Source organism: Pan troglodytes, chromosome 2 (assembly GCF_028858775.2).
Source record: "Pan troglodytes isolate AG18354 chromosome 2, NHGRI_mPanTro3-v2.0_pri, whole genome shotgun sequence".
Lineage (NCBI taxonomy): Eukaryota > Metazoa > Chordata > Mammalia > Primates > Hominidae > Pan > Pan troglodytes.
In genome coordinates this window covers 132,354,641-132,367,719 of record NC_086015.1, presented here as the reverse complement: position 1 = coordinate 132,367,719, position 13,079 = coordinate 132,354,641, and the positions used below count along the sequence as shown (strand labels likewise).

Below are 13,079 nucleotides of genomic sequence, written 5' to 3'. Positions count from 1 at the left end.
TCCCATGGGAGTGGAGTTCAAACTTTCAGAAGAAACAACTCTTCTGCCTTCTCCACGGGGTCTGCCTTTGCAGACTGCTCATTCAGTCCCTTTCTATCTCGACCTGAAAGGTTGGGTGGGGTCCTCACAGTGGCACTGGGGGACTTGCTCTCTGCGAAGTCTCCTTCAGCTTGAAGACTTTCCCCTTTTCTCCTGGATTTTTGTCTGCTTTGTCCACAGGTGCATTACAAGGCCCCAGGACAGTGCCCTCCTGTAGTAGGCATTCATTAAATATGTTGAATACCTGGAATTGGAGTGCCACAAGGGAGCTGTCTGGAGGGGTAAGGGGTGCTGTCAATTCCTTCCCATCTTCGGAGCTGGGAAGCCCAGTCCTGTTGGATCTAGTATAAGCTTCTTACAGATGTTTGGGTCTCCTTTCTCTGAGGCGCCCTGGTTCACTGGGCCAACTCAGGAGTTGGTCTGCCCTTCCTCAGAAATCCCTTCAAGTTTTTCTGTTCCTCTTCCTAGACTGGTGCTTTTTGGCTGGGTCAGTTTCCCAAATGGGCCTGTAGCTGCTCTGAGCTGGGTCATCCAGCCGTTTAGCAGCTGCTTCAACCACTGCTAGGCTGCCTTTTGGAGACAAGAGCTCCCAGCTCCTCCTTCTGGCCTAGCTTCCCATCAAATGGGGCCCTGGGTCCTCTCCTCACAAGGATTTTGGCCTCCTCCGCAGTTTTGTAGCCAGCCTGGATTCTGGCCTTCTGCAGCCTGCTCCCTCCCTTCCCTTCCGCCCCTGGGAAGAGCGACCCCCACCACTCTCGGAGACTGCACTGCCCGCCTGTCAGAGTGGGCACTCAGGTGACACTGCTGTGGTCGTCCCCTTCCCCCGTGATCCATTCCGGAGGGGGTCATTCTTAGTCTAGGCCTGCAGGCCCGGAGCTCCAGCCATGGTCTCCGCTTGTCCCTGACCGGCGGTCTGGGAGGCAGCAGGTAGGGGATCCCGGGCAGGCGGACCAGGCCTGGGTGGGGGGCGAGCAGGAGGCGCGGGACAGCACCTGGGGGTCCCAGCTGATGAAGGGTCGGGGTGGGCAGTGGTTTGGGGGCCAGACGGATCCGCGGTGTGGGCGCGCCGGGGTGTTGATGGAGGAGGGGCCGAGGTGCTGAGGGCGGGGTCGGGCTGGGGGCGGGGCTGAGGGCGGAGTCGGGTCGGGCGGAGTCAGAGCTGAGGTGAGCCTGAGGGCGGAGTCGGGGCGGGCTGAGGTGGGCCTGTGGGCGGAGTCGGGGCGGTGTGCTGAGATGGGCCTGAGGGCGGAGTCGAGGTCGGGCTGAAGGCGGAGTCGGGGCGGGCTGAGGTGGGCCTGAAGGCAGAGTCGAGTTCGGGCTGAGGGCGGAGTCGGGGCGGGCTGAGGTGGTCCTGTGGGCGGAGTCGAGGTCGGGCTGAGGGCAGAGTCGGGTTGGAGTCGGGGCGCGCTGAGGTGGGCCTGGGGGCGGAGTCGAGGTCGGAGCTGAGGGCGGAGTCGGGGGCGGGGACGTAGGCGGAACCCGGGTCGGGCTGAGGTGGGCCCGAGGGTTGGGCTGGGGGCGGAGTGGGTGCCAGCCTGAGGGCGGAGCCGGGGGCGGGCCTACAGGCCGGACTGGTGTGGCACGGAGCTGAGGACCGGCCGGAGCTTTGCGGAGGGCCCGGCTTGGCGGGTCCAGGGCGGAGCCGAACCCGCGGGGCTCCGGGTCCGGGCGGGGCCGAGCCGGGCCGGGGCGGGACCCAGCCAGGGTGGGGCGGGGCCGAGGCCGAGGCAGGCGGTCGGCAGTGCTGGGGGTTCAGGTGTTGCGGCGGCTCCACGTAGCCAGGCGGCCCGTGGGCTGGAGCGGGCGGAGCTCGGCCCGCGGCTTGCGTGAGCTCAGGCCGGTCCCAGCGTCCAGAGCGCCGGCCCTTCGGCTTCCTCTAGGCCATGGCAGGGCCGGGCCCAGGCCCGGGGGACCCGGACGAGCAATACGATTTCCTGTTCAAGCTGGTGCTGGTGGGCGACGCAAGCGTGGGCAAGACGTGCGTGGTGCAGCGCTTCAAGACCGGCGCCTTCTCGGAGCGCCAGGGAAGCACCATCGGCGTCGACTTCACCATGAAGACGCTGGAGATCCAGGGCAAGCGGGTCAAGGTGGGAGGCCGGCCAGGGCCCCTGGAAGGCGCTCCCTCGGAGGGTGGGGCGGGGGCAGCGGAGCCCCTGGCCGCGGCGAGCGCACCCCGCGTCCGTCTGAAGTTTCCTTTGGATTCCCCTTTTTCCTTCCTCGGGTCGGAGCAGGCCTGGGCCCCGGGGTCTGGGCCGGGTTCAAGTCCTCAAAGCGCCGGCCATGGGTTGCGGGGAGGGGCGAGGGAGTGTGGAGGAGGCGGCCCTGCCCTCCGGAGCTCACACCCTAGGAGGGGACTGTGCTCCAAAATAACTTTAGCCATTGGAAAGCAGGGGGTTAGACTCCCCTGTTCCAGGTACTAGCGGAGCGCCTTGGAGTACGGAGATCAGACCCCCCACCTCCATCCACCGCGATGGCAGCCCCCAGCTCAGCCCACCGGCGGGGCACTCAGCCAGAGAACTGCATCCCCACCCCAGGACTAGGAGCGATCAGGAAGTAGTTGCTTTTAGGACCGGAGGGCCAAAACTTTTTGATGAATTTCCGGCCTGGCCACGCCTCCCTGCAGTCTCTTTGTGGACCTGGTGGTGGAACTTTACTCGACTAGGGCCAGCCCCGGTTCCCTCCCCCAGCTGGAGTTTGATAGAAACTGAAAACTTCACAGATACCGGAAGGTGGGGGAGAGAACCAAGCTTTGGCAATGGCTCCGAATAAAAACAGCAGGATGTGGTTGCCACAATGTCCTGGCAGTGGTTTGATAAATATTTGTGATGAATGAAATCAGAGTTTCTTAACCTAGGTGTTAGTACTCCCTAATCAACTAGGAGACCCTGGGCTGAAGGCACTCAGTAACTTTTCTGAACCGCACTGTACAGAAATCTTTGCTTGCTTTCATGGTTTCGAGCCCCCATGATCTTCAGGACACCCTCAGGGCACAGGGCTGGGACGATCTCTGCCAGGGAGATGGGAGTCACTGGAGCCTTGCTGCTACTGGGCTCTGCCTCTCCGGGTGGCTCTAGGCCTGCTCCTTGTTGCCTTTGGCTAGGATATGTAGCTCTTTGTCTTTGTTTCTATAAAATTGGGATAATTTCTGGGTGTTGCCTCCCTCCTGCCCCAAGGTGGAGAAAAAAGTAAGTCAACAGTCTTTATGTGTCCACAGTGCCTCTCAGTAGATGTGACGGGGAAGCAGAAACTCCTGCCTGAGGGGTTTTATTATTATTATATTTTAATCGTCTTCTGGGGTCTGTGTTTTGGTCTCCGTGGATGGAAAAGAGCAAGGTGCAGAAGGCAGCTTTGAGTCACTCGGGACCACCCTTTTGGAGCAGGTAGCCAGGGAAGGGCTGGAGTGGGTGGAGTGTCCGTTATTGAGTGTGCCCAGTGATGATGCCAGCAGCTGCAGGGAAAGGGGAGTGTGAAAATACAGGCTAAAGAGCAGTGGTGTCCTCCTCATGAGCTATCGGTCTGTGTCTGGAGTGTCTGTGGTGGCCCAGTGCTGACGGTGGTCAGGGAGGGGGCAGGGTTCCTGTTTACCTGTTGAGATAACAGACTGTGTCCCAGCAGAGCTCCTGGTTTACTGTGCACGGGTTATGCAATGCAGGGCCAGGCAGTTCATTATTTTCTTTCCTTATGGTTGCTTCCAGATTGTCCTTCCTAGGAAGCAGCCCGGGGCCCAGGGAGCAGAAGAGCTGTGTAGCTGTGGTAAACACCTCTCCAAGTTATAGCCGCTGACCTTCTTGAGAGGCTGTTGGGAATCAGCTGGGTTACAGGTGCATTCTCTGCTGACTGGAGGGAATTCTTACCCCCGCTCACACAGGATGGAGCCTGGGCACACAGCTAAGAAGTGACAGAGGTGGGAATATTTTTCCCAGTTTTTCTGACTCCAAAGCAGATTTCTCCCCCATAGTGGACAGCTTTTCAGAATCCCGTTGTCTGTGGTGGGGAAGCCTCCGGCAATTGTTTACCACCTCATTTTGCCGGCAGGAAAACCTGAAGTCTAACTCACTGCAGAGGCTCCAAATTAAAGCTGGGCAGCCGTGAACTTGAGGGAAAACTGTCCTTCGAGTCAGGCTTCCTGGGGTCCGCTGCCGCAGCAGGAGCAAGCCATTTTCCCTCCTTCATCTGTAAAGTGCCTCTGAGTAGTCTTTTGGCAATGTGATTTTAAGTCAAGTTTTTTGAGGTCTAATTTACACACGGTAAACCTTCACCACTTGAGGTGTTACAGGTCTATGAACTTCACAAACTTACACAGACAAGCAGCCACATCACTATCAAGATGGAGAATTTTTCCACCAACCCAGAAAGTTCTTTTGTTCTTCTGTAGTCAGTTCCTTTCACCTCATCCTGTGGCAACCCCCGATCTGTTTTTTGTCTCTGTAGTTTCAGCAGTGTGATTTTAACTGAAAGCCTTGATGAACCAGAGCTTATTGTTGTTTTTTCTGTGGAAAGCAAGTGCACATCAGGGATTCAGTGTAAAACCTTTCCAGGGGCCGGGTGCAGTGGCTCATGCCTGTAATCCCAGCACTTTGGGAGGCCGAGGCAGGAAGATTGCTTGATGTCAAGAGTTCGAGATGAGCCTGGCCAGCATAGTGAGACGTGGTATCTATTTAAAATAAAATAAAATAAACCTTCTCAGGGCCTGTCTTGGGAAGCCCGAGATGCTTGTCCAGCAAGCATCCAGTCTTATATCCTAAAGCTTTCCCTGTGATTCTTTACAATGATGCTGGGTTTTATTAGAGCTTGAGGAAGCTTAGAGATGGATCACCTGGTGGTTTTCTAGCTCCTGTGAGCTTGGAGGTACTGAAAGGTAAGGAGAAAGGCCAAGAGGGCAGAGAGAGGGTCAGAAGGGCTTTAACTAGCTTCCCAACCAGTCAGAGCAATACCTTTATCTAGTTGTAGGTTGAAATTCTTGTTATTTGACTAAAGAATTCTCCTGCTAAGAAAAACGAAACATTTGAGAATCACAGATTTAATCAAATTACTTTATTTCTGTAGCCACTTCCCATTACAACCAGAATAACCTCCAAACACCTTCCCCAAAGAGATGGACCTCTGGAAGGAGACAAAGTTGGAGAGGCAGACAGAGGCCCATCTCTACCCTTCACTGCCTGCTCTCCAGCTTCACTAGCCCTTCAACATGGTGGGCTTACCCCTGCCTCAGGACCTTTGCATCTCTTCCCCTGCCCATCATACTCTGCCTCTAGATCCCCACGTAACTGCTACTTCATCATTCAGGTCCCAACGCAAATGCCACATCTTCAGAGAGGCCTTGCCTGATCTCCCAGGTCCTCTATTCTGTAACTCTATTGTATCTGGTCATAACACTTACCACAGCTTCAAATTAACTGTTTTTTTCTGTCTCCCCCTATAGAAGGTAAGCTCCTTGAAGACACAGGGATCCAGTGGGCCAGTGTCAAACACATGGTGTCCAATATGTGCCTGTTAATTGGTTCCTTTATAGAGAGAAAGCTGAGGCCAAGGTCACTTACAACTCTGTGGCAAAACCAAGGGTTTGGCTGGCTCCTAAGCCCAGTCTTCATTTTTACTTGACCACCCTTCTGATTTGCTCTGAGTTCATAAAGATGACCGTGAGATTCTGAAAGTGAATGGATCTAATAAAAATGCAGTTGTGGCCATTGCATTCACTGAGAGAAGAATGTGGAATGGGGCATTTTAGAAAGATTGGGGTTGACAGTTAAAGAGTTTTAGGGTGTTTGGTTTATTATTAACCAAAACGTATAGATATACCCAAACGGCTCAGAGACACTGCTGTACGAGTCAGTAAGGCTTTGTATATGGTGATCATTTCCAGTGTTCTTGTGGATGCATTTGGCTGTAGCTATGAGAACTGGACTTATAAAGTGAATCTGAGTGCTGCTTATCTTGTATACTGTGGAGTCTCTGACAGAGAGCACTGGACTAGGAGTCTGAAGTTCTGAGTCTTGCTTCAACCCTGCCACAGACTTGGGCAATTCATTTTTTTTCTCCTTGGAGCCTCAGGCTTCCTCATCTGTGAAATGGGACTAATGGTCTTTGCTCTGCCTCTTTCTTAGGGTTGTCAGAAAACTTTGAACATGCTTAAAATAGTTTGAAGTTTCCATGACTTACTTTTGAATAGATAAACCATTCACATGGTTCAAATTTCAAAATTTTAAAAACTTCAAAGGGTATATATAGTGAAAAGTCTCCCTTCCGTGTTTGTCCCGTAAGCCACCCAGTGTCCTCTAAGAAGAAGCCATCAGTGTTACTCATTTCTTATTTAAAAACAAGGATTTATAAATATATATTTTATTATTGCTGCAGTTACTGTTTTCCTCCCTAGATGAGACAGATTAGGTCTGAATTTGCCCCTCCCCCACCCCTCCCTCCTCCCCACCTCAGTGTCCTCAGGAAATCTCAGCTGGCTCTAAATCCTTAAAACATTCTGAAGCTCCTCTACTCACTCTTATCTGGGACAACACAAAGGCCTGTTATGTAAACTCGTTTTTGCAGATCACTAGGCATACCGGCCTCAAGTCCAGCGCAGAGGTCAGCCTTGTGGAACTGTACCCCTCTATTCAGCTCTCTCTCAGGCTCACTGTCTGCTCGCCAGGGATGCTGCCAGATCTCTCCTTCATAGAGGTAAAGTCTGTGCCCTTGGGCCTGGACCTCCAGATTTCAGGACCTTTGGCCTTGACTCTCAAGCTTCCCCTTGCCCTAGGAGTCAAATTTGTTTTTGTAGCTGCTCCTGGCACTTCAAAAAGAGGGGGCAGGGCGGGATAAGAGGAAATGGTTTCTGGTTAAAGTTTGCATTCACAGTCCTTCCAATCAAGAGTCTAGTTCTGCTCATCTGTTCTTTTCCTATTTGGATAAAGTTTGTTTGACTTTTTCAGTTTTCATTAGAAATAGCAAAAGGACTGTTAGATAAGAAAGAAGTTCTAGGTCATGCTGATTTTCTGAAGAAATCTGTTCTTGATACCAGGGACAGCCATCCTAATTGCAAAATAAACGTTTCTTAGAATCCTGAGACAGCATGTCTGGTGGAGAGAGAGTGGAAAGAGGGCCAGCTTTAGAACTGCACAGCACCAGGTTAAATCTTATCCTCAATGGATATGTTCTAAGACCCCCAGTGGATGCCTGAAACTTCAGATGGTACTGAACGCTATATAGACTATGTTTTGTCTTATACATATATGCCCATGATAAAGTTTAATTTATGAATTAGGCACAGTACGAAATTAACAACAATAATTAATAACAAAATAGAACAGTTATAACAATATGCCAGTATCGCTATTCCTGCGCTTTGGGGCCATTATTAAGTAAAATAAGGATTCTTTGAACACAAGCACTGTGATACAGTACATGCTGGACAAAGGTATGATTCACATCCCAGGTGGGACGGAGCAGGATGGCGTGAGATTTCATCATGCTACTCAGAATGATGTGCAATCGACTTATGCATTATTTCTAGAATCTACCATTTAATATTTTTATTTGTTTTTTTGAGACAGAATCTCGCTCTGTCGTCCAGGAGGGAGTGGAGTGGTGTGATCTCAGCTCACTGGAACCTCCACCTCCCAGGTTCAAGCGATTCTCCTGCCTCAGCCTCCCAAGTAGCTGGGATTACAGGTGCCCACTACCACACCCAGCTAATTTTTGTATTTTTTGGTAGAGATGGGGTTTCACCATGTTGGCCAGGCTGGTCTCAAACTCCTGACCTCAAGTGATCCACCCACCTGGGTCTCCCAAAGTGCTGTGATTACAGGTGTGAGCCACCGCGCCTGGCCTACTTAATATTTTTATTTTTTATTTTATTTTTTGAGACGGGGTTTCGCTCTTGTTGCCCAGGCTGGAGTGCAATGGCATGACCTCAGCTCACTGCAACCTCCGCCTCCTGGGCTCAAGTGATTCTCCTGCCTCAGCCTCCTTAGTAGCTGGGATTACAGGCATGCACCGCTGTGCCTGGCTGATTTTGTTTTTTGTTTTTTGTTTTTTTTTTAGTAGAGACAACGTTTCACCATGTTGGCCAGGCTGGTTTCGAACTCCCGACCTCAGGTGATCTACCCACCTCGGCCTCCCAAAGTGCTGGAATTACAGGCATGAGCCACCACGCCTGGCCCTACTTAATACATTTAGAGCAAAGTTGATGGCAGGTAGCTGAAACCTTGGAAAGTGAAACCATGGATAAGTGGGGGATACTGTACCATAGGCATGTGACTTTACCTCTTCAAATCTGTCTTACCTGCAAAACCCCTACCCTTAAGGACCTGGCCCATAGTGGATCATCCACAGATGGGAACTGATGTTGGTGTGTAACCACCTGATGAGAGAGAGTAGATTGCGGGGGGTGGGGGTCAGGAAGCTTGGTTTCTCAGCCTAGTTGCCCAGCTGACCGTAAACAATTCACTTCATTGACCTGTTGTCCTATCAGTAAAGTGAAGACAATAAAGGCAAGAGACTGGCCCCTGTGGCTATGCTCGTATTAGAAATAGAGCTATACAGTGACCCCAAACTGATCAGGGATTGCGGGAAGTAGAGGCACACAAGGCCTTTACCACCTTTTGTCTCCATGCTGTGACTCAGGATATCCACATGTCTGCTTTCCTTGCTTTCCTCTCGTTCGTTGTTTAGCCCTTGTAGGTTTCTTTACCTTGCACTGGCCTTTGTGTAGTGCTCGGGCTGTGATTGGCCTTTGCTGAGACCTCATGCTAGGCGGTTTTCCTGGGTGCTTTGGGTATGAGGAATTCTCAGAGTTCAGTAATAAGAGGAGCAACTCTCCTTCAAATGTGCATGCGTTTTATAAGTTTCCATCGCTTTTCTCATGAGTTGTTGCATTTGATCCTCATAGCCACCCTGTGGGAGACTATCCCCATCTTACAGAAGAGGAAATGAAGGCCCATTTGTGGCAAAGTCCGAACCAGAGCCAAGCTTTTCAGCTCCTAGTCTGGTACTTTTCTCCTCATTGCTGTTTTGTGCCCTCTCCTACTACCGCAAACACACACAAACCCACAAATGAAAAAAGTTGGGACTGATTTAAAATCTAGGCCATCTTGTATTGCTTGCATTTTACACATTGATTAGCAGTGTCATGTCAACATTTTAATGCCCAGGACTTATTAAATAAATGTTTATTAATTCAGATGAACTGGGGGTAGTGTTTGGAATGGCCAGTGTGAATGACAGAAAAATCCCACTTTCTAGACTGGCCTGTGAAATGCTGTTTTATTGTTGATGTGGCAGCAGAAGCTAACCAAATGCTGTTACATACCGGATCTTTCTTTTTTTTTCTTTCGAGACGGAGTCTCGCTCTGTCACCAGGTGGAGTGCAGTGGCGTGAGGCGTGATCCCGGCTCATTGCAACCTCCACCTCCCTGGTTCAAGCAGTTCTCCTGCCTCAGCCTCCCAAGTAGCTGGGACTACAGGCACACACCACCACGCCTAGCTAATTTTTGTATTTTTAGTAGAGACGGGGTGTCAAACCATGTTAGCCAGGATGGTCTCGATCCCTTGACCTCGTGATCTGCCTGCCTCAGCCTCCCAAAGTGCTGGGATTACAGGCGTGAGTCACTGCGCCTGGCCACATATCAGATTTTTCTAACCTGCTTTGGGTTCATGAATAAGGACCGTTTGCCATTAATAGCTCCTATCCAGATACCATTAAAATCAGCTCTCCTCTACTTGCACCAGTTTGCCTCGCAAATCTCCCTTTTCTGGATTGGAAGAAGGCAAACTTAATCCCAGAAGCGGTGTGTGAGCATTACTTGTTAGAGGTTTTCACCTGTGCTCGTGAATGACCACTCTGAAATCCCAAAAACAGAGTGTGGCTAGAGAGTAATGTGACTGGTGTTCAAAAATAACCTAGGGCCGAGTGTAGTGGCTCATGCCTGTAATCCCAGCACTTTGGGAGGCCGAGGCGGGCCGATCATGTGGTCAAGAGTTCAAGACCAGCCTGGCCAACATGGTGAAACCCCATCTCTACTAAGAATACAAAAATTAGATGGGCATGGTGGCGCATGCCTGTAATCCTAGCTACTCGGGAGGCTGAGGCAGGAGAACCACTTGAACCTGGGAGGCGGAGGTTGCAGTGAGCCAAGATCGTGCCACTGCACTCCAGCCTGGGCGACAGAGCAAGACTCCATCTCGAAAAAAAAAAAAAATAATAATAATAATAAAAATAACCTAAAACTCAAACGTGTATATGAGTGCTATCCCTTTCAGAGTCATCTCTTTGAGTAATTGTATATGCATTTCCCGAAGGTTTCATCCGCTGTGATGCTGTGTTCAGAAACTTCTCTAGAAACTGCACCTGCTTTGGTGGGTATTCCAGGGGTGGGTTTGATAAATAAAAACAGTCAAAAGAAGCCTGGACAACATAGGAAGACCTCATCTCTACAAAAAAATTAATAATTAGCCAGGTGTGGTGATGCATGTCTGTAGTCCCAGCTACTGAGGAGGCTGAGGCGGGAGGATTGCTTAAGTCCCAGAGATCAAGTCTGCAGGTAACTATGACCATACCACTGCACTCCAGCCTGGGTGACAGAGTGAGACCCTGTCTCAAAAAAAAAAAAGCAACAAAACCCAGCCTGCCTACCATAATGTTAGCAGTTCTTCTGTCCAAAATGAGGTCTGGCTATAAAATAATTCTGGTTCGTGTTAGGCAATTCCTGTATGTGCTGGGCACTGGCAGCTGTTGGAGTAAGTGTACTGCCTTCTGAGGTGACGTCTCTTAAAGGGGGCAAGGTGCATTTTGATTTGAGAGACCTAAAAGCCTGGCCTTCAGCTAACAGCATGAGGGCTGGGAGTCATTTCCCCTTCTTGCATCAGTTTCCTCACTGTTGCGTGATGAAGTGAGACTGGGTGATCTCAGAAGCCTCTCTAGGCTCTGTTATTCTTTGAAAAAAGGCCCTTGTCATTTCAAGCCAGATAACCTCCATGCCCACCATTTTTATGGCCATGGAGTATAAAAATTGGATATTTTTAAAATTAAAAAATTCTGTTTACCATTTCCAATTAAAAACTTAGATTTTGGGGGTTTTTTATTCTTGACTTTTTTTTTTTTTTTTTTTAAACAGGGTCTCAAGGTCTCACTCTGGTTGCCCAGAATGGAGTGCAGTGGCATGATCTCAGCTCACTGCAACCTCTGCCTCTTGGGCTCAGGTGATTCTCCCACCTCAGCCTCCTGAGTAGCTGGAACTACAGGGCATGCGCCACCACGCCCGGCTAATTTTTTGTATTTTTAGTAGAGATAGATGGGGTTTCACATTGTTGCCCAGGCTGATCTTGAACTCCTGGACTCAAGAAATCCACCTGCCTCAGCCTCCCAGGAGTGCTAGGATTACAGGTGTGAGCTGCCGTGCCTGGCTTTACTCTTGGCTTTTAACTGTGTGTAGGTCCATAAATAGTGGGTGATTTCGTGACCAAAAAAATGGATCTTAGTGTCAGAGTAAACTTCAGTTTGCTAGTTAGGAATTGTTAATATCTGTCATGTTTATTTTTTTTTTTCAATATTCCCAATAAGAATAGGACTCTCATGTTTATATAGAACAGAATCAATTTTATGAAATACATGAAAATTCTATGAAATATGTAGAAAAATCTCTTAGAAAAAAATCAGTTTTATTATTGAAATCTCAAGGCCAATACTTCAGTGTAAACTCTGACCCTACAGTTTTCTTTGGGTGTCTTCCCCAGAATAAGCCCTCAACATGTGTTGGCTGCATGAGTGGGAGAGTGAGGAGCAGGATCAACATCTGATGGGAGGGTGTTGCTGGATCCCACGGCTGGCAGCACAGGTCTTTTTTTTTTTTTTTTGAGACAGAGTCTCTATCACCCAGGCGGAGTGCAGTGGTGCCATCTCAGCTCATTGCAACTTCGGCCTCCCAGGTTCTAGTGATTCTTCTGCCTCAGCCTCCTGAGTAGCTGGGACCACAGGTGCACACCACTACGCCCGGCTAATTTTTATATTTTTAGTAGAGATGAGGTTTCACCATGTTGGCCAGGCTGGTCTCAAACTCCTGACCTTAAGCGATCTGCCCACCTCGGCCTCACAAAGTGTTGGGATTACAGGCATGAGCCACTGCGCCCAGCCATGGACTCTTGAAGCTCTACTAGAAGCTCTACTAGAAGCTCTACTAGAAGAGTTCAGGAAAGGGCTGGAGGGCACCCTCCACATTTTAACAGAACACACGGAGGGAGAAATGCATGTGAAGTGAAAAAAGGAGACCACCTAGGAATTCGAGGAGTCCCCTACCCTTGGGAAGGCGCATGGTGATGGGCGGAAGGTGAGGTGTGTCCAGATAGGCTTGGGGCCAGTTTGCTGTGCATTTGTGGTACAAGTGCATACATCAACAGATTGATATTTTGCTTTCCCTGAATTATCTTACCTTACTATCCTGTCTAAAGTAGCACTCTCCCAAGTTCCTTAAAAAAAAAAAAAAAATCTTTATGGAGATATAATCCACATATGATAAAAATTCCCCTACTTAAAGTGCGTGATTCAGTGTTCTTTTTGTTTTGTTTTTTGTTTTTTTAATATACTCAAAGAGTTGTGCAGTCATCACCACAGTTGATTTTAGGATATTTTCATCACCGCAAAAGAAACCTCATCACCATAAGCAGCCACTCTCACTTCTCAATCCCCACCAACCCCTGGCATTTTTAGTAGAGACGGGGTTTCACCATGTTAGTCAGGATCGTCTTGATCTTCTGACCTCGTGATCCGCCCGCCTCAGCCTCCCAAAGTGCTGGGATTACAGGCGTGAGCCACCGCGCCCAGCCACAGAATGTTTTCAACATTATGCCCTTACTTGCCTTGTTTTGTTTTTTTGTCCTAGTACTTTGCTTTGCCCCAAGTCATACTTCACTTGTTTGTTACTGTTTGCTTCCTTCCACCCTCAGGCACTCAGCGCTGCTGGGCATGGACTTTGTCTTAGGTATCAAAGCACTTGGCACAGTGTACTTTATCTTTTGGTTATTGAATGAATGAAGGCAGGCAAGAAGGAAGCACA

The 13,079-nt window shown here is 49.8% G+C and overlaps 1 protein-coding gene across 3 annotated transcripts in view; it reads left to right on the top strand.

Annotated features, from left to right (window-relative positions):
- The first annotated feature begins 650 nt into the window (after window positions 1–650).
- Window positions 651–13,079, top strand: part of RAB43 (RAB43, member RAS oncogene family) — a 35,309-nt gene continuing 22,880 nt past the window's right edge. For 2 of the 3 annotated variants that reach the window (XM_009446419.4, XM_054680989.2), the window contains exon 1: window positions 651–2,126. In XM_009446419.4, coding sequence (XP_009444694.1) covers window positions 1,923–2,126 — 204 coding nt within the window. In that variant the 5' untranslated portion in view covers window positions 651–1,922. The remainder of the gene's footprint in view (window positions 2,127–13,079) is intronic. The other variant, XM_009446420.4, reaches the window with a different exon arrangement.